This window comes from Mya arenaria, chromosome 3, assembly GCF_026914265.1.
Source record: "Mya arenaria isolate MELC-2E11 chromosome 3, ASM2691426v1".
NCBI lineage: Eukaryota > Metazoa > Mollusca > Bivalvia > Myida > Myidae > Mya > Mya arenaria.
This window is the reverse complement of record NC_069124.1, coordinates 50,742,783-50,768,567: the sequence shown is the minus strand read 5'-3', so window position 1 is coordinate 50,768,567 and position 25,785 is coordinate 50,742,783. Positions and strand designations below refer to the sequence as shown.

Below are 25,785 nucleotides of genomic sequence, written 5' to 3'. Positions count from 1 at the left end.
CAACCACCCGTCCACGATTAATATCCGGTCGCCTCTCGTTATGAAAGCTTGATGATTGATTTTCTTCCATACGAAGTTATTTCTGGTGACATGTCTGACTTATCTAAAGTAGGGGCAATCTAGTATACCACACATCCGTCATCTGAGAACAATAGTCGTTAACGTATTTGATTGATTGAAGCGGGAATTTGTTTGAATTCATTTTAATTAACTGAACAAAAGTAAAAACAGAATCACTAAATGTGTCCTCAACTACCTATACTGTCATACTGAAGCAGATCATTAATAGTGTTGTATTTCCTCCTTAAGTTTTTGTATTGGATAAATAATGGTTATTGATATGCAATTACAGTTAAGCTGAATTTTATTCAAATTGAGACATCCGATACATGGTCTGAAATCCCGTGATTCGACAAAGAATTTCCAGTAAACTAGAATCATAATACATTGAACATACAATGTACCATATAAATTTATATTTTGGCACGAAATGGGGTCAAAATAAAATATATTAGAAAAGGCACTAGAATATGTCAATGTGTATATAAACCAATGCAACGACAGTAGTTAAGAAGGCTATCAGTTTCTTCGAGTCGCAAAATATAAACATGAAATACTTCATAGTTCTCATTTTTGTACGCTATTTGCGGATTGAAAATCCATGATCAGTTTATGAATTCATACTAAAAGTTCATAGCGAAAAGTTGCCCGAAGTGGGTGTATCACTACAGCTGTTTCTGGTCACGGGGCTTGGCGTCCATGCGGAGCTGGATCTCAATGACGTCGGCGTCTCTGTCAACTGGATATATGACGTCATTTCCGACGGCGTCATACTTTCTGTTGAAATTCCACGACGTAAAGCCGACCCGCCACTTATTCCTTTACGTCTGATGTTTAGTTTCTGTTTGAAATCCATGAGTTTGGCATTGTGTCGCCTGCTTATCTCTTTGTAAATGATGGCAATAACGCCAACAACAAACGCCAGTCCAAGCGCGCTGCTTACAGCAATTAAAATGTAGTTAACGTAACCAAATTCCACCGCTTTTACTATTTCTGTCGCTGAAAATATATAAGATTTGTTAACAGAATGCATTTTTTAAAGAAAAGATAACACAGTGTATTTCATGTCAACTTGAAGATAAATGGTAACATTTGAGGTATCTGCGTCACAAACAGTTTTCATGTTCAAATGAAAAATTGAAATACTAGTATCATAAATGTCAAACTCGTTGAAAGTGGTGATATTAAGATAGTTTAGATTTTAAAAACAACAACTTCTAATAGCGATCAAAGTTTCAGATAAGCAAGTGTTTTTCATATGATAAGATGTGGAGCGCCTTCCGAAGGCTTGTGAGATTTTGAAGCAACTCATTAATAAAAACGGCCAAATTTGTTAATAATAATGATTATATGTTAGGTTTCTTTTACGCTCATGTCTCCGCAAGTGAGATTGCCGGACAGAATATAAGTTAATCAAAGCTTCTGACGAAAACAATCACCAACTTTCCAGTAAGTCATCTTTTCGTTTTTTTAGTAAAACAAAAACAATAAGTATTACTTTTGAGGGGCGTTGGGCGTTCCACATTTAGAGGTTCATAATTATAGTGCTATAAAATTATGATCTCTAACGCAATATAGCTCGCCACATGCAATAAATAAATATTTTAACAATGAATATGTGTTGGTGTGTCTAACCTTCCGTTTTTTTTTTCCATAAAGAACCAAATATACAAAAAAAATATTATGACACTTTGCCAACAAAGCAAATATCTATCAATTTATTATCCGAAAAAAAAAAAAAACGAGGAAAACTCTAATCAACCCGTCAAGGTTTATATGCAATGCAAAATAGTTTTCCCCTTTTTATCCTTAAACATGCCGTGTTCTTCTGTTAAAACATTTTTTTACCTAATTTCATGTCTTTGCTGCTGTTCTTTATTGCTATAAGCATGTATGTAAGTTTAATGTAATAAACAATGTTGATTTGAGTTAAGTTTGTAAGTCTTTGACATTTTTTTTTATTTGGATTACCTTCTTAATTAAAGTTGACATTGATCGTATTATCAACTATGTCCTTTTAAATCTGTATTATTCATGGATTAAAAGATATCGACTACTGAGTAAATTAAAACAACGACAATAAGTATTAAATTCTACAACAAGAAATGCATTTGTCTTTACTTAATATTTAAATCTTTAAAATATACTCACCTGCTGTAGTAGTAGTAGTCATGTTTTTACATTTTCAAACAGATCCATCCCAACAAATATCAGAGTTCACACACAAACATATGCAATCGAGATAAAAGACGTTTCCCATGTTGTTTATAGATCATCGCATACGTCGTTTACAGTAATAAACCATTGAATAAAATAAATTTACGCAAATTGATCAATTTATCGCAAATGAAACTGACTAGGCCGTTGTTAAATTGTCATTTCATATACGGCCATGATTACATTATCGACAAACAGCTCCAAGCAGCTTCTATAGAAGACGTTCAATGTGGGTGCAGCGGAGCGGTATAGGATCAAGGAACTGCCGATTTCGTAAACATGGTTAGAGTGTTGAATAAACATTGGACGTTTGATGAGCGAATACATTTTATTAATATGGATTTATCTTATTTTCTTAATATTAAAGGCCAAATTAACAAAGAAACTGTATGATTGTATTAACAGGAGACTCATCAATCGAAAAACTGACTTTGGTTTATCAATGAAAATATGCCACCAAACACAGCAATTGAATTAAAGCTGCATTCTCACAGATTGTCAGTTTTGACACTTTCAAAAGTATTTGTTTTAGAATCGGCTGATATGGGAATCATGCCTTCAATTCAATCGTATTAGATAATTCACAATAGGGTCGATTTCAAATGTTTGGTAAAATGCGGAAAATGTCATTACTCTTAAAGCGTAATTAATGCTTATAGCCATAAAACATCAATTTTCGTTATGAACTTTGTAAATATGACAAACTACAATCTGATATTTAGTATAAAGTCTTATACCGCTGTTTTCCAAACCTTTACGCAATAATTGGCTCATTAAAGGACAGAAATTGAAGAAAAAAATGTCAAAACGACAGACATCAAAACGATCAATCCGTGTGAGCGCAGCTTTGTGTTAATAGTGAACATAGTTTGTATCCAAAGAGTATGGTAAATTAATTTTCTAATCAACAGCAAGACAACGATTTGTGTTTTGAAGAGAGAAATTTTAGATTTGATTGAATCCTGTTTTTATATAATAATTGATTTTATTTTTATTTTTTTATGAAGTGGATGACTGATTGCTTGATTAAATCGTTGATTGATTGATTGATTGATTGATTGATTGAAACATATACTGTGAAATTTGAAGTTTTCTTTCGGTTTATATTAAGCACATGTCTTAATTTGGGCATGCCTTATTAAGTCCCCGTTTTGCTTTACGACTTTTCAATTATAACAAATACAATTAAATAACAAAATCGAATTAACGAAATTTGAGTCGCTCTTGATAATATTTGTCCTTCGTGTTTTTTTCATAATTCAGCCAATTATCTTTATATATTTCAACACCGCGCGACACGGCATACTAAGTAAGAAAAATAAACGTTATATCAGTGAATTTATAGCTATGAAAGGAGATGAATGTAATAAGTCGATATAAGTTAACCTGTTTAAAAAAGCAGACATTGGACTTCTTCCAATTTCGGTGTAAAAATACTGAGACAAATGTGTCGTGGCATGTATGCTTTTGTATATGAATTGAAAGACAACTCATATTTTAGTGTACAAATCTTTAAATCACGCAGCTCAAAACCCGTGAGTCGAGGTATGGCTCATAACGTCATTCCACGTGCTTTTTCGAAATCGATTTACACGTTTACCTATTGCAAAATATATCGCAATCACTCCATTACCAACTAACTTATGTCGAAGAAACTCGTCGAATGTCATACCAGTTTCGTATCATTGATCCTAAAATTATCTAAGGAATCTCTTCCAATAGGATGGTCGCTACTAACGATGCTATTGTGTTGACTCACTCGACTCGAGAAACGGCAAGTAAAACTTTGCTTAAGTCGATGGGATGTCAAACAGATGTTTTCATTGAAATCACAATGTCGTACAGGCAATATCGTACAACTGTCTAGCAATGTCGTACAACTGTTGTGCAATGTCGTACAACTGTTGTGCAATGTCAAACAACTGCGTGCAATGTCGTACAACTGTTGTGCAATGTCGTACAACTGTTGTGCAATGTCGTACAACTGTCTAGCAATGTCGTACAACTGTTGTGCAATGTCGTACAACTGTCTAGCAATGTCGTACAACTGTTGTGCAATGTCGTACAACTGTCTAGCAATGTCGTACAACTGTTGTGCAATGTCGTACAACTGTCTAGCAATGTCGTACAACTGTTGTGCAATGTCGTACAACTGTCTAGCAATGTCGTACAACTGTCGTGCAATGTCGTACAACTGTCTAGCAATGTCGTACAACTGTCGTGCAATGTCGTACAACTGTCTAGCAATGTCGTACAACTGTCATGCAATGTCGTACAACTGTCTAGCAATGTCGTACAACTGTCGTGCAATGTCGTACAACTGTCTAGCAATGTCGAACAACTGTTGTACAATGTCGTACAACTGTCTAGCAATGTCGTACAACTGTTGTGCAATGTCGTACAACTGTCTAGCAATGTCGTACAACTGTTGTGCAATGTCGAACAACTGTCTAGCAATGTCGTACAACTGTTGTGCAATGTCGTACAACTGTCATGCAATGTCGTACAACTGTCTAGCAATGTCGTACAACTGTTGTACAATGTCGTACAACTGTCTAGCAATGTCGTACAACTGTTGTACAATGTCGTACAACTGTATAGCAATGTCGTACAACTGTTGTGCAATGTCGTACAACTGTCGTGCAATGTCGAACAACTGTCTAGCAATGTCGTACAACTGTCTAGCAATGTCGTACAACTGTTGTACAATGTCGTACAACTGTCTAGCAATGTCGTACAACTGTTGTGCAATGTCGTACAACTGTCGTGCAATGTCAAACAACTGCGTGCAATGTCGTACAACTGTTGTACAATGTCGTACAACTGTCTAGCAATGTCGTACAACTGTCGTGCAATGTCAAACAACTGCGTGCAATGTCGTACAACTGTTGTGCAATGTCGTACAACTGTTGTACAATGTCGTACAACTGTATAGCAATGTCGTACAACTGTTGTGCAATGTCGAACAACTGTCGTGCAATGTCAAACAACTGCGTGCAATGTCGTACAACTGTTGTACAATGTCGTACAACTGTTGTACAATGTCGAACAACTGTCTAGCAATGTCGTACAACTGTTGTGCAATGTCGTACAACTGTATAGCAATGTCGTACAACTGTTGTGCAATGTCGAACAACTGTCTAGCAATGTCGTACAACTGTTGTGCAATGTCGTACAACTGTATAGCAATGTCGTACAACTGTTGTGCAATGTCGAACAACTGTATAGCAATGTCGAACAACTGTCTAGCAATGTCGTACAACTGTTGTGCAATGTCGAACAACTGTATAGCAATGTCGTACAACTGTTGTGCAATGTCGTACAACTGTCTAGCAATGTCGTACAACTGTTGTACAATGTCGTACAACTGTCTAGCAATGTCGTACAACTGTTGTGCAATGTCGAACAACTGTCTAGCAATGTCGTACAACTGTTGTGCAATGTCGTACAACTGTATAGCAATGTCGTACAACTGTCATGCAATGTCGTACAACTGTCTAGCAATGTCGTACAACTGTTGTGCAATGTCGAACAACTGTCTAGCAATGTCGTACAACTGTTGTGCAATGTCGTACAACTGTATAGCAATGTCGTACAACTGTTGTGCAATGTCGAACAACTGTCTAGCAATGTCGTACAACTGTTGTGCAATGTCGTACAACTGTCTAGCAATGTCGTACAACTGTCATGCAATGTCGTACAACTGTCTAGCAATGTCGAACAACTGTTGTACAATGTCGTACAACTGTCTAGCAATGTCGTACAACTGTCTAGCAATGTCGTACAACTGTTGTACAATGTCGTACAACTGTCTAGCAATGTCGTACAACTGTCTAGCAATGTCGTACAACTGTTGTACAATGTCGTACAACTGTCTAGCAATGTCGTACAACTGTCGAGCAATGTCGTACAACTATTGTGCAATGTCGAACAACTGTCTAGCAATGTCGTACAACTGTTGTGCAATGTCGTACAACTGTATAGCAATGTCGTACAACTGTCATGCAATGTCGTACAACTGTCTAGCAATGTCGTACAACTGTTGTACAATGTCGTACAACTGTCTAGCAATGTCGAACAACTGTCTAGCAATGTCGTACAACTGTCTAGCAATGTCGTACAACTGTTGTGCAATGTCGAACAACTGTCTAGCAATGTCGTACAACTGTTGTGCAATGTCGTACAACTGTATAGCAATGTCGTACAACTGTCATGCAATGTCGTACAACTGTCTAGCAATGTCGTACAACTGTTGTGCAATGTCGTACAACAGTCTAGCAATGTCGTACAACTGTCGAGCAATGTCGTACAACTGTCGTGCAATGTCGAACAACTGTCGTGCAATGTCAAACAACTGCGTGCAATGTCGTACAACTGTTGTGCAATGTCGTACAACTGTCGTGCAATGTCGTACAACTGTCTAGCAATGTCGTACAACTGTCTAGTAATGTCGTACAACTGTCGTACAATGTCGAACAACTGTCATGCAATGTCGTACAACTGTCGTACAACTGTCTAGCAATGTCGTACAACTGTCATGCAATGTCGTACAACTGTCGTGTAATGTCGAACAACTTTCATGCAATGTCGTACAACTGTCGAGCAATGTCGTACAACTGTCGTGCAATGTCGAACAACTGTCGTGCAATGTCGTACAACTGTCGTGAAATGTCGAACAACTGTCGTGCAATGTCGATGAACTGTCGTACAACTTTCGTGCAATGTTATTCAACTGTCGTGCAATGTCGTACAACTGTCGTGCAATGTTGTGCAACTGTCGTCCAATGTCGTACAACTGACGTGCAATGTCGTACAACTGTAATACAACTGTCGTGCGTGCGTGCGTGCGTGCGTGCGTGTGTGCGTACTTGTCCGCGCGTGTGTGTGTGCTATGGGTATGAAATTAGAGAATAAACGCTTTTTTTTACTTTGACTTGACTGAAATTCGTATTGTATCATTGGCCCACAAATAATCGACGAGATATGGTGGAATACTCTTACAAGTCTGTTTAAATCGAAATTAAGAGATATGCTTAATGACAAGTTGAGACAACAAATACAGCTGTACTTGATTTATTAAAATATATGAGCACATCATCAAAAGTTTTCAACGATCACGTTAATCACGCTGTTAACTTTAACGAAGTTCTGAACATTCGGCCCATAATTTATTAATAAAGAATAATAATAGTTAAAACACACAATCACATTAATAAATACTTTATTTGGACCTTCCAAGTACATTACATGCATATAAAACTTAAAAGACAAGTATCCATCCAAATGTCATGGCTTTGCATAGCTTTGTAAACAATTTCTAAAAATATAAGTGTACAAATATTATGCTATAAAATATAATTATATATACAAGTATGAAAATGATAATTTAGACATGAACAATATTATAGATGACTAGATAAATAATAGTAATGTAAGGATACATGTAAAACGGGTCGATAGAATGTCCAACTATTACATCTTCAACCTCCACGCATGCTTCCAGATGTTTGCAAGACACACTGTGGACAGGAATCTAAACATTATCGCCAATGGTAACGACGCATGCGTAATGATGCTCCACGTCACGTGACCATAAAACTCCTCCTGCAAAGGGTTAGCGTTCGACATTTGGACCTCAAAAATGTTCATACCCCACAATGCAATGTTACAAATGAGCAAAAATGTTACAAATTCTCTTCCGGACCTTTTCTCCGCCTGTTCCCTGCGCCAGACTCTTCGACGCATTGTGCACAGTAGGTAAACAGTCTGCACCGTGGCTTGGACGAGTCGGAGAGAGTTCGAAAGTATAACAAGATGGCCGCAAAGTTTTTCTATTGTCAGACTTGCTGCAATTATGTTTGCAACACACAGCAAGTACACTCCAATAAGAGATAGGACTAGCATAGCGTCCTCAAACCCTGGTCCTGTGTCGTGTTCAGGGTATCTCAGTCCGTATGTCCGGTGAAACACTAGCACCACGGCTATAATTGTCACCACAAACAATGCAACATCGCCGAGATGATCTAGCCGTACTGCCGTGTTCAAGAAGTTTTCTGTACGTACAAGTACGAAAAATGTTATAAGGATAATAACAGCTGCCACGAAAACGATGATGCCGAGAAACAACCCTCTGCTGGAGTTGGAGCAATCCACACTCGAGCGTTCAACTGACTTAGAGACGCCTACTTCCTGTTCCGGTTTCCCCTCCTTGTGCCCAAGCTTCAGCCACATCACAAACAGAATAACTGAAAGGAGACCCAATGTCATACAGTACCATTATGTTTACATGTTCAGTTTATGCAGTTGATAACAATACAAAATAAACGCGGTGTTACATTCAAGATTTCAAAATGGGTTATGTTCCAGTTGTTGAAGAAGCCATTGAGAATGTGTAGATGACGATTTATACTTAAATATTTATATTCATTTTCTTATTGCTGCTGAATTAATACAATAACAAAGGCATTGCGTCAAAATAACAAGCACAGATGACGTTGCGGCACACAGCACAGGTATGGTGCACGGGCACCGGATTTTCGAACTGATTTTTCTTTAAATACGAGGCCAAAATTTAACTGATTTTTTTCATGAATGTGCACTTTTTACTGTACATAGAATATATAGACATGCTACTGTCATACAACTGAATTAATAGACAGTTTTAAGTAAAATATTGTTTCGATAACTTTTTACATTTTAGCATAGTAATTTTAAGTTTGGAATTACAAAAGGTCTTCAACTATAAAAAATAATTTCAGATTGAAAATCCGGTGCCATTAGTGGAAGCATTTAGTTTTTTGTTGACATCTCTGTAATTGATACAGAGATTGTAACAAAAAACTAAATGTTTCCACTCTCACAATTACTGCAGGTCACAGGGAACTTACATGCGCAGACGACACTGTAAAGTACAGAGCAGGGATACAGGTAAGAGCTGGCCATTCCAACAACCTCCCCCATCAGCGAGTCCCCGTGACACGGCGGTTCTTCAACAACCTTCGACAGCACTTGACCTGGAAATGCCCGGATAAGAGTTTGTGGATAATACACATAATGTTACTACAACGATTATCAATCAACGTCTTGCCAAATTAGGGCCATCGTCAGCTGAGTCCGCATTCAATACAACTTATTCAATACAACTTATTCAATAATACAAGTCTAAACAATCACTAATATAAATATAGTAATGTCACGGTACTGACTCACACATGTCATTGAACGTGTGTTATTAGACCGGTGGGCTCAGATGGTAGAGCACCTGACTTGCAAGCAAATGGTCTCAGATTCGATACCCGCACTGGCCGACATTAATGAGCATGTGACAGTCATATCAAATATTAAAATGGTACTCTTTATAATAAGAGGTTCATATTTATGCACCAGTCAATTGTAACCACGGCTCCCAGGTCCGGGGAATAGCAGATCCAGCCAATCCCTGGTAAAATCCCCGCCCTGCGGAGACGAACTGATGGTAAAATATCTGCCAAATACCCCACACCCCAGGGACCCTAGGTAAGGCCCATTCCCCGCTATATTTTGCGCGAATACAAAACCACAGCAGTTACCCGACACCGCGGGGCCACCTGGAAGGTAAAAACACGACCCATTTCTCCGGCTATCCCCGGACTTGGGGGGGGGGCGTGGTTACAATTGACTAGTGCATTAACTTAAAATTCATTACTGTCAAGATAATGCTTAAAAAGTTTCTAAACGTTTTTTTTTTCAGCTAGTTAAATTACAACGTTCAAAGTAATAGTTTTTCGGCGGCATGTATTTAAAATATAACTTTTTAGAACCCCCATAATATTTGAGGCTGAATATTTGTTCAACTCTGTGTTCGAACCAGCAGTGATGTTCAACATGCGGTAGCTGTCCATTTCGTTGGTGGCGAGTTCCCTGAGCGTCTCTCGGACCACTTCCTGCAGCCACACGGCCACGTTGGTGGCCAGCATGTGCATCAGCCCGAACCTCGCCAAGTAGCTGTACTGACGGGTACACATCTAGAGGTAAATGGAATAAGATTGTCTTGATACTGTGTCTGTCTACAGTATTTAGTCCCACGCAAGTAATTTTATTCCTCAATAAAAAATAAAAAATAATAATAATAAGGAGCGTTCCATAACAAGACATATTATTATGAATATATCGGCCTCGTGGCCTAATGGATAAGGCGTCTGACTTCGAATCAGAAGATTGCGAGTTCGAGTCTCGTCGGGGTCATTTTTTAAAACATCCATATTATCGGAGTATTTTCCTTATAAATGCGAAAGGAATTATCATGGCTTATAACTGAAGTAGGCTCAAGTATATTTTTTTTCAAAAATACTAGTTATCAAGCTTAAGCATTATTAAAGATAATAATTCTATATACCTTGGAGTTCAGAAATACAAAGTATAGCTGTGTGAAGGTAAAACACAGATGCAAGATGGGGCGGATCCCGTGCAGCACGTGACTGCAGGATGACGTCATCTCGAAATACTCTCCGAAATGGAGACCGCTCTTGATCATGCTACCTATTCCGAACCCTGTAACAAATATGTGTCAGTTAATAATCCGCTCGCTGAAATGCTTGTAAGTATTTATAAGGCGTAGGTTATTCGTCAAAATGACGTTAAATATTGGCTTCTTTCGGTTCTAAGGACTATAAGGTCAGGCTCAATTGTGTAACGCCTAAATGACGTTGAACTAACGATAAAAAGATACAATTGGTATCAATGTTTGGCCATAACATTGCTTTAATCCATAGTCGGAATTTGGACGTCACACCGAATCAAACTTCAACTCGAAACCAGTCTGACGTCAGATGTATAAATATGACGTCAATATGTATATGAACTATATCGTCGGCCAGCTGTGTGTTAAGATCAATTCCGAGCTATGGCTATGATTCGTTTGCAGGATCTAAACATTATTGTTATTGTATGTAACGGATTGTTATCATTTTGACAGTTTAAGTCGTCGTTAATTTTTGTACCGACAGCTCCAAGCCGGAGATAGAAGCTGCCCGTCTGCGGTTCCTCCATGCTCTCCAGAGGGCTGCGTCTCTTTGCTGGCGGAAGTGACGAAACAACCGTGCGTTCGCGTCTCTTGCGCGGGACGGTGCGCATACGTAGAAGGTACGTGTAAACGTACGTCAGAAACGCGATGCTAAGGATGTACAGGTAGATGTAGAAACCCTGTAACATAAAACATATAAACACGTACTTAAAAAAATAAGTGTTCTTTTTGCCGTGGAATCTTTGTCAAAAACTTTTAAGCACAAATGAGATTTTATTTGTATTTGTTGTTGATGCTTTTCTCGCTATTGGAGCATTTTGTAGTTTTTCTTTCGGACTGATTCAAAAAACTTATCTTGAAAATATTTGTGTATATTTGAGAGTGTCAACTTAGTTTTCGTTTAAATATTGCTTCTCATACCCGAACAGTAAGTAGGAGGCGGAGCTTCTAATGCAAGTTGTGAAACGTTCAATAAGAAGCGTGCGTGTATTAAAATATCGTTGTAACTTATCCGCATGCCATTTATTGGACGCTAATAATACATGACTCATTTAGTGGGTACATTTACTAAAACGTTACATTTATCGTATAAAAGAACAGCTATTTCAATTACCAAACGTACCTCAAAAAGTGCCGGATATGATTTAACTGCAAAAGCTTGTGCCAGCGGAATAACGAGGCCAGCAACCACAAGACACAACATGTACAGCCCGCTAACCAGAACGCAGAGGCTCTCACCGAACCTGGGAATAGATGCAGATAATTTGGTGCTGTAGATAAATCATTATTTGCTATTTACGATTCGTATACCTGGGTCCGTTTCATTTACGTCTTGAGTCAAAATTTCAGATTTTTTTAAAGTTTCAAAATATCTATATCATAACTTATTTTGACAAAGTATGTGTGCCGGATTGTAGAGCAGATTATGTGTACATTGTAACACAAACATTCATTATAAACCATCTTGGTCCTAGTATAGCAATTTAACAACAAAATAACTTTCTGAGGCCTAGTCTCAAATTCAAAATCAGAACGTTAGCGAATACGGGCCCATGAGCTTAGAGTACGAACAGTCTACAGAGTACAAGTCTGAGTTCAGTCTCGAGACTCAAAACATTCCTTCCAGTTGAGTATTGATGATGTTATTTGCTGAATGTCCTCATTAATTGAAATTGTACAAATAGTCACTTGTGCAAAATAAATAGAAAGAAGACGATTTTTTTCGCAATTTAGTAAAAGTGCTTTTCTGAATCTGAGTATGTTCTTGGTCTTGAGTTTGAGTATGTTTTCGGTCTTGAGTCTGAGTATGTTCTCGGTCTTGAGTCTGAGTATGTTCTCGGTCTTGAGCCTGAGTATGTTCTCGGTCTTGAGTCTGAGTATGTTCTCGGTCTTGAGTCTGAGTATGTTCTCGGTCTTGAGCCTGAGTATGTTCTCGGTCTTGAGTCTGAGTATGTTCTCGGTCTTGAGTCTGAGTATGTTCTCGGTCTTGAGTCTGAGTATGTTCTCGGTCTTGAGTCTGAGTATGTTCTCGGTCTTGAGTCTGAGTATGTTCTCGGTCTTGAGTCTGAGTATGTTCTCGGTCTTGAGCCTGAGTATGTTCTCGGTCTTGAGCCTGAGTATGTTCTCGGTCTTGAGCCTGAGTATGTTCTCGGTCTTGAGCCTGAGTATGTTCTCGGTCTTGAGCCTGAGTATGTTCTCGGTCTTGAGCCTGAGTATGTTCTCGGTCTTGAGTCTGAGTATGTTCTCGGTCTTGAGTCTGAGTATGTTCTCGGTCTTGAGTCTGAGTATGTTCTCGGTCTTGAGCCTGAGTATGTTCTCGGTCTTGAGTCTGAGTATGTTCTCGGTCTTGAGTCTGAGTATGTTCCCGGTCTTGAGTCTGAGTATGTTCTCGGTCTTGAGTCTGTTTGTTATCAATGCCCAAGGCCTCAACAGCCGATGGCGAAACACAAAATATGTCCAACGAACATGGGGAGAGATGCAGATGGTTTTGATGGGATGACGATGCATCCAGCCAACATATTATCTTGAAACCAACGCCTTGATGTTGCACACGAATATGAACAACAACCATGTCAAGGTCATTTCAACAGGTACTATTAAATATATATAGTACATGTACTTATATCGCAATACACGTGCTAATCATAGCTCCATACGTTTGTTGTAGCGCTTGCCAGTGCAGAGAGAGGGTTGTATGTGTTATGCACCGGTCAATTGTAACAACGCCCCCCCCCCCCCCCCCCCCCCAGGATCAGGAAACAGGTGGGACTTTGACATGCGGTCCAATAAAATCACCGCCAAATGCCCCGCACCCCAGGGACCCTAGGTAAATCCCATTCCCCGCCATCTTGAAGGTAAAAACACGGCACATTTCCCCGCCTTTCAAAGGTATACACCTCGGACCTGGAAGGGGGGGGGCGTGGTTACAATTGACTGGTGCATTAACTCAGTACAAGAGGGACACGAAAGCACATCGAGCAAATGTAGTATATCTGTGGTGCGAATCAAATCGGGCTGTAAGCACTTTAGGTGCTGACAATAACAAGGTTTTTTTTCATGCTGCCGAACAATGTTATCAGAATGAAGATAGTGCCAAAATTAAAGGCCAATAAAGATTAACATGAAAACAATATCACTTGTTTAAAGATATCGGTTGAAATTGGATATCTTATGAGCAATTGTTCAACGTCTGCTCCGGCATGAACATTTGTTTGCATGTAAAACGTGTCTAGAACAACGGTAAAGTTGAAGTATATACTTCAAACTTTCCAAAGGAAAAAAAACTTTTTCAGATAATTTAGTCGATTTGGCATGATGTACATACCCCATTCGTGCAAAGTCTGAGGACGGACGCCGTTGAGGGGGCGGGGATCGGACCATCGGGGAGCTGACTGTTCCTGTGACACCTGCGTCCTCGCCGCTCCCCGGCGTCACGTGCTCGTCATCCTCGCCAAGACCTGAAGTTAGAAAAACAATGGGTATGAGATCAATTCATTTAACTTAATGTTTTTATATGATTTGTAGTTTGAAAGTAGACGAATCCTGTTTAACAGTGGGGATATGCCAGAAATCACGAAATACTGAGAACCTGCATTTACAAATATGTCATACATCATTTATGTATGTCAATATAGTCGACTGTTTTCTTTCTTTCTTCTTCTTCTTTTTCTTCGTTTTCTTCTTCTTCTTCTTCTTCTTCTTCTTCTTCTTCTTCTTCTTCTTCTTCTTCTTCTTCTTCTTCTTCTTCTTTTATAATAAACGATATCTAACTTTTATATTATATTGTGTACATAATTCATACTGAATGTATACTGAAACTCACATTACTGGAACATACGCAATTCTTTCAAAATTCTGATTAATGTATGGCATGAAAGAACATTATCCAACATCACTCACCTTCCAGGATCTCCTTTCCAATTTCCATTGCCATGGTTCTTAATAAATCTGCACGTGCATCATTAAGAGAATTAAGTAACATCCAACAAATTATCATTACAAAAATTACCTAGCTATACATTTCTTTGAACTCATCATTTGACCCTGAAACTCATGTTATGGATTCCACGCTGCATTAATCAAAATGAATTACCATCATTTTTTCTGGAATGTATCTCTTGAAAAGATATATATGAAAAGGCAAGCAATACCAAGCGGCCTGTTGTGTATTATAAAAAGTCCCTTAAAAACGATTTTAATGTCGGAATTAAACGTTGGGAAGATGAACAGCGATGATAGAAGATATATCAGCCTAATCATGAATGGCATCATGGGGAGGCTTAAGTTCAAACGGGATGTTAACTGTAGCTTTAAAATCAGTTTTTTCTTCATCTCAGGATTGTAAAAATGTAATAGATAAATGATAACTCTTGTATGTTTAAAGGTCAGTGCGGCTATTAAAAGTTTGCAGATGGCTCAAATCTGCTTGGGGGGTATGAAACCATATACATTTACATATAATGTATACTCAATGAATACTTAAGATCACCTGAATGTTTATGAAGACAAATGTCTGGTACAAACATAATCATAATCATATGATATATTCATATTAACAGAGTTAAGTACGAGAAATAATAAATTGAATTTGCGAACTTAGATGCTGCCGTTCACTGATAAGCCCAAATGTAATTGAGTTAATTAACCTGCGTTAAGTGTGCCAGTGTGCTTTTGCTATTGGACAATTTGGACGTATATTGATAATATATATAAATAATTAGGCCATGCAAAATCGTTTTAATGTCTACTTTATTGATAAAAACAAAATATGATTTGTGTAAGTATAAAATTAATTAGCGATATCTAGGCCCTTTTAACTGGGATTTAAGTGGCCACGTAGCGATTACTTGAAAAAAAAAGGTTTTATAAAAACTAATATATTTTAATCTGTACACAAAGCATATGCTCTTTTTATTTTGATCTTTCAAATCAAACGAGTTAAACATAAATTATTCATGCATTAAAATCAAGAAATAGATACCTTTTGCATCAAACCTATATTGTGCCCTTCAAAACCTTTATAGCAGACCACTTAACAGTATTATCATGGACAAGATTCATTGTAAGGATTATAGGAATACATCCAAGGGTGGCAGTATCAGCCAGAGATGGAGGACACATGTATGTTTGATATAAGTATATACACTTATACTGTATGTATATAATTATATCACAACCATTGTTTCCACCATCTCTGACTGATAGCCCCACCTATGCACACATCAGGACGACGGCTACAGGTCAATTGAGGTGATTAGCGGAAACAAACTGTCAAGTCTGGGTTGGGTGTTCTGGTAGTTTCTACAGACAACTAGAGGCTGCCATCATGGTGATGGATTACCGACACTGGATAACGAAGTGTCCGCTTGAAAGGTGGGGATGCTACCTAATCTAAGTGATGGTTTTGTTCAAGTGTTTAGTTTAACCCAACTGTCTTCATTTCTCCCAGAAGCAGACACTTTGAATCTCAAAAACAAATCTTGGCTTGCTATAGAAATAGATGCCGGAAGCATTGTTGAATCTACTTTTGGTTTTAATGCTCGGTACTTTTGCAAGCATGTAAACGACCACAGGGGCAGGTTGAGTTCTGCCACACCCTTATAGCTACGACCCCCCCCCCCCACACACACACACCACCACCAATATCAATAACAGGGCAAAAACGTCGTTTTAACACTTAAAATGGCAATTTGTAGCAGAACTCTTACTGGTGAATTAGATGTGTCATTTGTATTTTTTATCTTGTGACCACGACTAACTAACTCGTTTTGACGACTTACTATCTGGTTTCCACGACTTGGGTTTCTCGTGGTCACAGAGCTAAGTTATGTCGTGTCCACGACTGGTCAACTCGCTCCAACTAATATGTATGTTATTATTTTGATTAATGATACTAGGTCGTAGGAACGAAGTCGTGGATGCGAGTTCAAACGACCGCACATGACACCGTATATTACCCAATACGAAGCATAATCTATATTCAAGGGTAAATAACTCAGTATTACTTAGCCGTTGCTCGCGAAAATTATGCCAGACACAAGTACCAATAGTTATATTGCGTACCATGTATCATATTCCATCTTTCAACTGTTCAGGGAGGTTTCCCAACGTTACGAGTGTTCCATAAAAAGCCATAATCAAAAGTGTAAAATTTTAGGGCACGTTGGTCTAAAAGCAATTAGGTCGTTACCTGTGAAATATAGTCCCACAATTATACACTTCATTGTAACAATGGGTATCACAACCACAACAACTAGGTCTCCGTTTGAAATTGTGGCAGATATTAAGGGTTCTGGTAAGTATAATGTAAAACCATGAAATAACTTAATAATGCAACACAGCATACCCGTGTGACACCATTTTCTACGTAAACGTTACATACACATGTTCCAGTTGAGAATGGTGGGTCGGTTCCGGCTTGCCTATACGTACCTACCAATATATTGTCCGAAAGGGGAGGCAGAGAGCGTGACCGGGTGATATGGGCGGCGGTCATACACAAGGAATTTAGACAAAATACAAGTGTTCTTGTCAAACCTTCCCATGGAGCGTGAAAAGTTGCCAAATCCCTTCACCGGAGATCAGATGTACAAGGCATTAAAATATTTTTGAAAAAGGCCTGTTTATATCCAACCTGTCGGAAATCATCCGCTGTCTAAACTCCCGTTAAAGTGGTGTTATCTATTGATTAGTAGGTGCAATAAACGTGGTATAATGAAGAACACTACCTGTACATGATCTAACATCGCACTACATACAGACACACTCCAATCACAACACACATGTATACCTATTTCTCCGTTGGGCAGGTTCCGGATGTCGAGTGTGATGGTTCCGGTCGCTTCGTCATGGCGCAACAGCCCCACGGCGCTCATCGGCTTGCTTGGTGACACCCTCTTTTGCACTCCCGACGACTATAAGCATAGTTATTTCAATTACAAATATGATAGCTATAGTGTTTTACAAATATGGAAAAAATCAGCTTGAAGTTCGTAAATAAAAAAAAAACGCCAGACTTTTTTGTTAACATTTTAACTGCTAATAGTACATAAATGACTTATCATCATACCTGCTGGTTTGACTGTAACGTGTGCCAAGAGTCCCTGTCCCTGGATCCCCTTCGGGCACTTTCACTCGAACCGGCCCTCCCTGAACGCGACTCCCGCCGGGCCACCCGCTCCGCAATGTATGAAAGGCTCCCTGTTCCGACTCCATTCGGACCTATAATTTATTCGATAATGGTGAAATACAATTAACATTGAGTCCCTTCAATACTGCCCATGTCAAGATCATTCTTTAAAGGACGTTAACCGCTTAACCGACGTCGCACTATATAATAAGAGGGAAAAGGGTGTGTATGGTCTCATTCATAAAGAAAGTCAAATATTTAACAAACAGAGATATGAAAGACGAAATAAAACGTGACCATTAGCTGTTTGTGTACCTGGACTTCCGGCCTTGATGATGTAGCTCTGCGGTCGGCTGCCGTCACTTCCGTTGGATGAGGTGGCGCTCACCGGAGGCGTCGTCGTCGTGTCCGCAAGCTGCTTGGCGGACGGCCGCTTGCTCACAGGCACCCAGCTGGATTAAGTAAGTAAAACATTATAAAAAACACACATACAATTACATTCACAACATGCAAAACATGTGCATAAGTTACTGGTCTTTTTCTTCCATTTCGTTCTCGTTAAACAAAACTTGATACCGAGTGTATCATAAAGACTAAGATATGAAAGGTCTGATTGCACGTGCATGATATCTTTTATCAGCTTTATGTGAAAACGGTGGGTCGGTGTTCATAATATTGTCCATTGATGTTAACAGTGCTCAAAGCAATAGAGGGAAACACATGATACAACATCGCTGTAAATTCCCTCTTAACAATCCAGAGCCAAATAAATTTAAGGTTGTCCATCCACAATTTGGATGCCAGGTTATATCATAATTATAAAACAAGAGCTGTCACGGTCACATGATTAATGCCCCGGACTAGACCGTGCCCGACGGATAGCCATTATTAGACCACAAGAGCCCATTTGTCGCATAAAATGTATGTGTGGTAAGTGTACTGGCAAACCTTTCTGCCTGTTTTGAAAACCGTAGGTCCAAGCGTTCTCTTCATATTGAAGGTTTGGTGTTCAAGGTCACTATGGCCCTGAAGTTTGATCCGCTGATCTCAAATTCAATAGGGACCATATGCAGATCATGACAACTTCCTTACCAAGTTTGAGGACCGTAGGACCAAGCATACTCTTATTATCAATCGGACAGGCTTCATGTGTCAAAGTCACCATGACCCTGACCTTAAACCTACTGACCTCAAAATCAATAAGGGCCATCTGCTGGTCATGACCAACTCCTATACAATGTTTGAGGAGCGTAGAACAACAAAACATACTTCTAAAGCAATCAATCGGTGAAGCTTTTTGTGTCCAATGTCATCATGACCGTTGAGCTACTGTCCACAAAATAAAAAGGGGTCACCTGCTGATCATGATCAACCTCCCTACCACGTTTGATGACCTTCAGCCCAAACATACTGTAGTTATGAACTCGACAAGGTTTGGTGTACCGATGGACAGATGTTCAAAGCAATATACCCTCGGGGTGGGGGCATAATAAGTGGTCAGGCCAACGGTATTGCCAGACATATTGTTAACATTTAATCATTTAGGAGAATTCTCAAAACTAACAGATGCTCACACATGCGCACTGGCTTATTTGAGGCATTCGCGCGGCAGTTCGCACTGAACGCTAAGAAGGATAGCTTATAAACGCGCTTCACACGTAATAGTTACAAAGACCAAAACTAAACACTAACTTTTACTTGATATCGTTGAAGGCATTTACTTCTATGGTACCCCTGACATTGTCAAAATAATAAAGATAATATTCCCTGTAAAACTACACCCCTCACGGTAGTAATGTACCGTCAATAGCGACGTATTAATGGGTACACATCAAAAATGGCCCGGATGCGGTCAACAATTCAACTCCCATTAATTTTCCACTTCAGGAATAATTAGAAACTAAATGCCCGTGGTTTTCAATTAAGTTGAATTAACATTTGTTAAAAGTTACCATTTTCTTCCTTTCCCTTACAAAAAATAATGCCAGACCGAGTTACCCCGATGTAGAACTAATTGCTTCCGATAAAGATCGGCATGGGTGGTGGTCAAATGGCTTTTTGATTCAATTTAGTGCAGTACCGTAATGTCTCTAAAATATGCTCTGTTTGGAAAAACCAACAACACAATAATATTTGTTTTACTCTCATTCAAAATCAATACAAACATACGTATCACAAACATAAATTTTAAGTGGTACACCTTTAACTACTTACTAAATAATGCATTAATGGAAAAAAAGTGTAACCGTGTATTTAATAGCTGAAAACGCGAGAATATTTATTGATTGTAGGTGCTAAAAGTTTTACTGTGATCTACGATAGTGGGATAAGGTAGAAATACCATGTTTTCTGCACCTTTCGTTCAAATTAAACGCAGTACTCTTCATAAGAACCATTGTTTTAGACATTTATTCATCCTTTTATGCATATCAAAACAATTGTATTACTTGCAGTTAATCTTATTTAAGAGTAAGAGTGGATCTCTAAGGTGTATCGTATTAAAATAAATGAATAAGGACTGGTAAAACATAATAAAGTGGTGTTGACGTCTAGGCAATATCAATTACTTAAACCTGAATAAGTCGAAGTCCTAAACAGATGTAGTGATTTATTTGAAAAACTATGGCACCGCAACTGGTAAAACATGATCAAGTTGTGTTGTCGTTAAGACAATATCAAAGTTAAACTTGAATAAATCGAAGTCCTAAACAGATGTAGTGATTTATTTGAAAAACTATGGCACAGCAACTGGTAAAACATGATCAAGTTGTGTTGTCGTTAAGACAATATCAAAGTTAAACCTGAATAAATCGAAGTTAAAAACAAATGTAGTGATTTATTTGAATAACTATGGCACGGCAACTGGTAAAACATGATCAACTCAAGATGTGTTGCCGTTTAGACAATATCAATAAGTTAAAACTGAATAAATCAAAGACCTTAACAAATGTAGTGATTGTTTTTGGAATAACTATGGCACGGCAACTAGTTAGTAAAACATGATAAAGTCGTGTTGTCGTAAAGACAATAGCAATAAGTTAAGCCTGAATAAATCGAAGACCCAAACAAATGTATGGATTTTTTTTTTGGAATAACTATGGCACGGCAACTGGTAAAAGACGATCAGCTCAAGATGTGTTGTCGTAAAGACAATATCAATAAGTTTAAGCCTGAAAAAATCGAAGACCTAAACAAATGTATGGATTTTTTTTTGGAATAACTATGGCACGGCAACTGGTAAAACATGATCAGCTCAAGATGTGTTGTCTTTAGACAATATCAAAGTTAAACCTGAATAAATTGAAGACCTAAACAAATGTATGGATTTTTTTTTTGGGATTTTTTTTTTGGAATAACTATGGCACGGCAACTGGTAAAACTTGACCAAGTCGTGTTGTCGTTTAGACAATACCATAAAGTTAAACCGGAATAAATCGAAGACCTAAACAAATGTAGTGAATTTTTTTTTAATAACTATGGCACGGCATCTGGTAAAACACGATCAAGATGTGTTGTCTTTAGACAATATCAAAGTTAAAGCTCAATAAATCGGAGTCCTAAAGAAATGTAGCAATTTATTTGAATAAATATGGCATAGCAACCGTCTGGTCCTTTTATCTTCTAATCAAATATTTGGAAGCCAGTGATCCTTGGCGGAAAGGGGACAAAGCATGTCAAAACATCTGGCCATACATTCTGGCACTAAACAAATGTTTACAGAAGGTCTACAATGCGTAACATAATTAGTATTAGATGGTTAGTCATTTCAGACTAAGAAGAATATTGGTTTGTTATATACAAAGCGTACGTGTGTTCATTGGACTTGTGACTAATACAACTTGTAAATTATGATGCGGCAAAATATCGTGAATAGTAGTACGACCTTGTATAAGTTGTTAAGGCCTCAATAAATCTAAAAAATATACATAATGTCTTACATTTGTGTTTCTTCCGACTCGGATGTGCTAGTTGTAGTGTCGTCGGTGGTCTGTCCTTGGGGAAGCGTCTGTTCGCTTTCCGTACAGCTATCAGAGTCACTACTCACAACGCGATTGACGTTATTTACGCCGACGTCGACTTTAGGTGCCGTCGGCGGTGACGTACGGTTTGGAGCGATGACTGAGGCTGAGCCCAGTAACTTTTTAACGATTCCCACACTAGGTGCGCCGGTTCCGACGGCGCTTAAGTTTTTACCGACGTCAACTACGACGTTAGACGCTGGATTGGAGCTGTCGTCGGCATCATCGTCCTCGTCTTGTGTGAGACATACGTCGGTTTCGAAGTTGTCGTAATGTCTGTACGTCGGCTCGGACTCTTCTCCACTTTCCCCTGTGTCGGATTCCGGAATTCCTGGTCGGAGACAGCTAACGGACGTTTTAAATCCGATTGACTCTGCCATTTTCAGCAACTAGTTTTTATTTAAACGAAAATCACAAACTTTGTCACATTTTCCTGTTTATATTCAGAAGTATTTTAGTTTTTTTCTTTATCAATACAGCAATATATCCTCCTCCGCAGATGTTACACTAGTTATTAAAATACCGATACCTGGACTTCACTGTTTATTTCAGACAGGTTTTTCATTGTATCCATAAATTCCTATCAGCGATTATCTTCACGATCTGTATAAAACAAAACTCCACTTGGCATCTTGAAAATCGCCTAGAATCTGTCTTAATACCCGGCGCCAATATACATTAGCATCACAGGATTTGAAACCTTTGAGCGATACCGTGAATGCCGTAGTTATATCCGAAGAGCGGTATGCATGTTTTCATGATGAAAAAAAAACGCATCTGCGGTGCTGGGTGCATTTAACAAATATCTCAACCCCTTTAAACAGAATGTTTACAAACTAGAAACAGATTTTCTCTCGTTGCAGAACAAAGGATCAGTAGCGAAACACGACACCCGTTTATAATGAAATGTGTACGCGAGGTCACCAGGCGGGTTTTATTAGCTGAAGCTGGTGAAATCCCTACGCGAGCGTAGCAGGGAATCAATTACGTTGGGGGTGAGCTAAGCCCATAAAATCCCTTCCTGTGCTTTTATGAGTATTATTATTGCATGATATGATGCAATACACTTACGGATAATGTGCGACGTTTTTTTTGTTTCGAGAGTTATTATAAAAGATTCCAATTATTTCTTTGAATATCAAATTTCGACAAATTTTAAAACTTACAGTATAAATTACACAATATTTAAAATGCAAAATTCGTTGTTTTTTTACCTATGAATGAATCATCTTGTATTAAAGATGATAACTTTTGTTCGTTAGTCAAGTAGCACAAGTCAACACATGAAATAAAAACATTCGCCTAAATTCCCTTGGGTTGAACATTTAATTTTCGTCAATTTCTCCAAATAAAACAAACAATTATGCATTATTACAAGTGTGACTGATACCAGAGCAAAGTGTGTTGTCGATCGAACATGTTCGAGATATTATGCTCTCAGTTAGTAAAGATTGATTAATAAATGCCCAAGCCAGAGGGTTTAAAGAAAATTTCGTTAACTTTCCTTAAGTCTGGAGTGAATAATATGATCAGATCTGGGTGTTTGTTGATCGAACTCAATTGATGAATAATGCGCATAATATTGTTACCAAGTTTGGTCAAGATTGCCTGGATACGACATGGTCAATTTAAACAGCGGACAAAGTGAATTTGGTATTTTTTTGTACAATTAAAGGGCAATAACTCCAGAGTTAACAAGAATTATAAAAGCAGTGATGAATACCCACAAATGACGTCTTAATACAGGAATGAGTACAAGTTATGTTTTGGAATGAATGGTTAAACCTGAACATGTGTGTTATAAAACTTCCCAACATTAAGCATTTTTATGTCAGTCTTCAGATTGTTCAGACAAAGTAAAGGGCCATAACATTTATAAGAACTGCAAAATGTCAACAAATAATCACCAATATGGCCGACATTTCTATTACTTTTCAGGAGAATAGGTGTTAAATGTTGCATGCGTCTATTGTTTACTGAGACAATGGGAATTTATCGCGTTACAAAAAGAAAACTGTCACGCAAAATAACTGATCATAACACGACATTTCTATAACGTTTATGGGAATTTTTTTTGCATCACATACATCTCTAGATTTGTGACCGAAACAGGACAGGATGGGCGTTGACATAATCAGCACCTACGGGTCTCTCAGGTGTATTTCTATCAGTTAATACTTATCAAATTCAATATGATCGACATAGATTAAACTAGTTTAAACTTATTTAATTTTACAACGATAGTGAAACAAGCTATTGCAAATTATAGTAATCGCCCTCGTTCGCACGATGTTGGGCGATAGTGTGGGAAACCGGAGTACCCAGAGAAAACCCGCTTGCGCCCGGTTAGCTGAGTCGGTAGAGCGTTGGACTGTTAATCGGACAACCCGAATTCGATTCCCGGGCGGACCAGGTCACTTCTGTTGTGATCGGTTATGAAATCCTTTCTACGACCATTCGCATTGTACCACTGCCCCTGGCATGTATAGAAGTTGTCAGTTCCTTGCAGAAGTGAAGGCACCTAGTACTGGTTCACCGCCCAGGATAGATGTGTGGTGGTTGAACTGTCACTCTGGGACCCTTCAATGTGCCCACGCCGGGACCCGGAGTATAAACTACTAATACCACCACCAATACATCATACAACAAAATTATCAAACCTATATTACTATACGGTTGTGAATGTTGGGGTTTTGGCAACAATTACATACTCGAAAAGGTCCAATTGAAATTTCTAAAATATATATTAAATGTTAAAAGTAGTACGCCAACATGTATGATATATGGTGAAACGGGTGTTAAGCCTTTACAAATAGATATAGATTCACGTATGGTCAATTACTGGTCCAACTTGATCGTTCCATCATGTCATAAACTCTCAATCTCAGTATACAACGTCACATTGAGTAAATTCCTGTATTCTGCCAATGTTAGAGCTAATGACTTCAAATGGATTAAACATGTTAAGAATATTTTCATCAAATGTGGTCTTATTAATGTTTGGCAAAGCCACGAATTTCCAAATAAAAAATGGTTACAAAAGAGTGTTAAGCAGAAATTGTCTGATTTGTTTTTAAACGAATGGTACACTACTGTGAACTCTTCAAGTAAATGTGTAAATTATAGATTGTTTAAAGAACGTTTTGAATTTGAAAACTATCTTGTTAAAACACCGCCAAAATTATTGAACTATGTTATACGATTTAGAACAAGAAACAATCATTTTCCTATTGAAGTAGGTAGTTGGAGGAATATAAATATAAATGACAGAAATTGCCACCTTTGTGATTCAAATCGTATTGGTGATGAATTTCATTATTTGTTAGAGTGTAGTTATTTCACTAACGAAAGGCGACGTTTCATTGATAACTGTAATTTTAGAACTCCGAATATATTGTCATTTAAACGTGTTATGAAATTAAACCCAGAATGTATTATGTTTTCAAAGTTGTGTAAATTTATGAAATGTATCATTAAAAAAGTCAATTATAAAATATAATGTACTCCTCTTTATACCATGATGTTAATTACTATTATGATTGAAGTTCATTTTTCAAAGCCTCTTTATGTGTAACTGTATAATATGTTCATTGCAATTCTCATTTTGTCATGCATGTATGACATGAGTTTACTGAATAAACTTGAAACTTGAATACGGTACAAAGCCAAGGTTTTAGCCGGGTGCTACAGAAGATGGACAGGGGAACAGGGTCGTAAAAAACTTATATGTTATTGTATGTTTCAATCAAATAAATGATTTTTGAAAGCAGAAGTATACCCATGTTGGTTTCCATGCTACAGAAAAAGGTCATTGTGCATCACCATTTCGTAACTCTTTAGCTTAAATGCGAATAAAGTAA

The 25,785-nt window shown here is 38.1% G+C and overlaps 2 protein-coding genes, 1 non-coding gene and 1 pseudogene across 3 annotated transcripts; 1 reads left to right on the top strand and 3 right to left on the bottom strand.

The window, feature by feature from the left end:
• Positions 1 to 346: 346 nt before the first annotated feature.
• On the bottom strand, positions 347 to 2,445 carry LOC128229182 (uncharacterized). Its single transcript, XM_052940910.1, has 2 exons — positions 2,212 to 2,445; positions 347 to 1,059 (listed from the first exon to the last, which is right to left on the bottom strand). Exons 1-2 carry the CDS (start codon positions 2,231 to 2,233, stop codon positions 692 to 694), a joined length of 390 nt encoding a protein of 129 aa, XP_052796870.1. The 5' UTR covers positions 2,234 to 2,445; the 3' UTR covers positions 347 to 691.
• Positions 2,446 to 4,727: 2,282 nt separating this feature from the next.
• LOC128226099 (uncharacterized) lies at positions 4,728 to 6,816 on the bottom strand (annotated as a pseudogene).
• A 567-nt stretch (positions 6,817 to 7,383) lies between these two features.
• On the bottom strand, positions 7,384 to 22,701 carry LOC128228313 (proton channel OtopLc-like). The gene is made up of 11 exons (XM_052939553.1): positions 21,845 to 22,701; positions 18,222 to 18,358; positions 17,847 to 17,998; positions 17,568 to 17,691; positions 14,103 to 14,235; positions 11,901 to 12,021; positions 11,256 to 11,457; positions 10,652 to 10,806; positions 10,124 to 10,280; positions 9,165 to 9,290; positions 7,384 to 8,522 (listed from the first exon to the last, which is right to left on the bottom strand). Exons 1-11 carry the CDS (start codon positions 22,303 to 22,305, stop codon positions 7,750 to 7,752), a joined length of 2,541 nt encoding a protein of 846 aa, XP_052795513.1. The 5' UTR covers positions 22,306 to 22,701; the 3' UTR covers positions 7,384 to 7,749.
• Trnar-ucg (transfer RNA arginine (anticodon UCG)) lies at positions 10,428 to 10,500 on the top strand. The gene has a single exon. It is a non-coding gene; the product is annotated as a tRNA-Arg (tRNA).
• Positions 22,702 to 25,785: the final 3,084 nt, after the last annotated feature.

Coding starts and splice junctions, on each gene's coding strand:
- LOC128229182 (XM_052940910.1), bottom strand. CDS start 2,233: ATGACTACTACTACTACAGCAG. Junction 1,060..2,211: donor GACTACTACTACTACAGCAG/GTGAGTATATTT, acceptor ATATATTTTCAG/CGACAGAAATAGTAAAAGCG.
- LOC128228313 (XM_052939553.1), bottom strand. CDS start 22,305: ATGGCAGAGTCAATCGGATTTAAAACGTCCGTTAGCTGTCTCCGACCA. Junction 18,359..21,844: donor GAGTCGGAAGAAACACAAAT/GTAAGACATTAT, acceptor TACTTAATCCAG/CTGGGTGCCTGTGAGCAAGC. Junction 12,022..14,102: donor TCAGACTTTGCACGAATGGG/GTATGTACATCA, acceptor ATCTATTCCCAG/GTTCGGTGAGAGCCTCTGCG.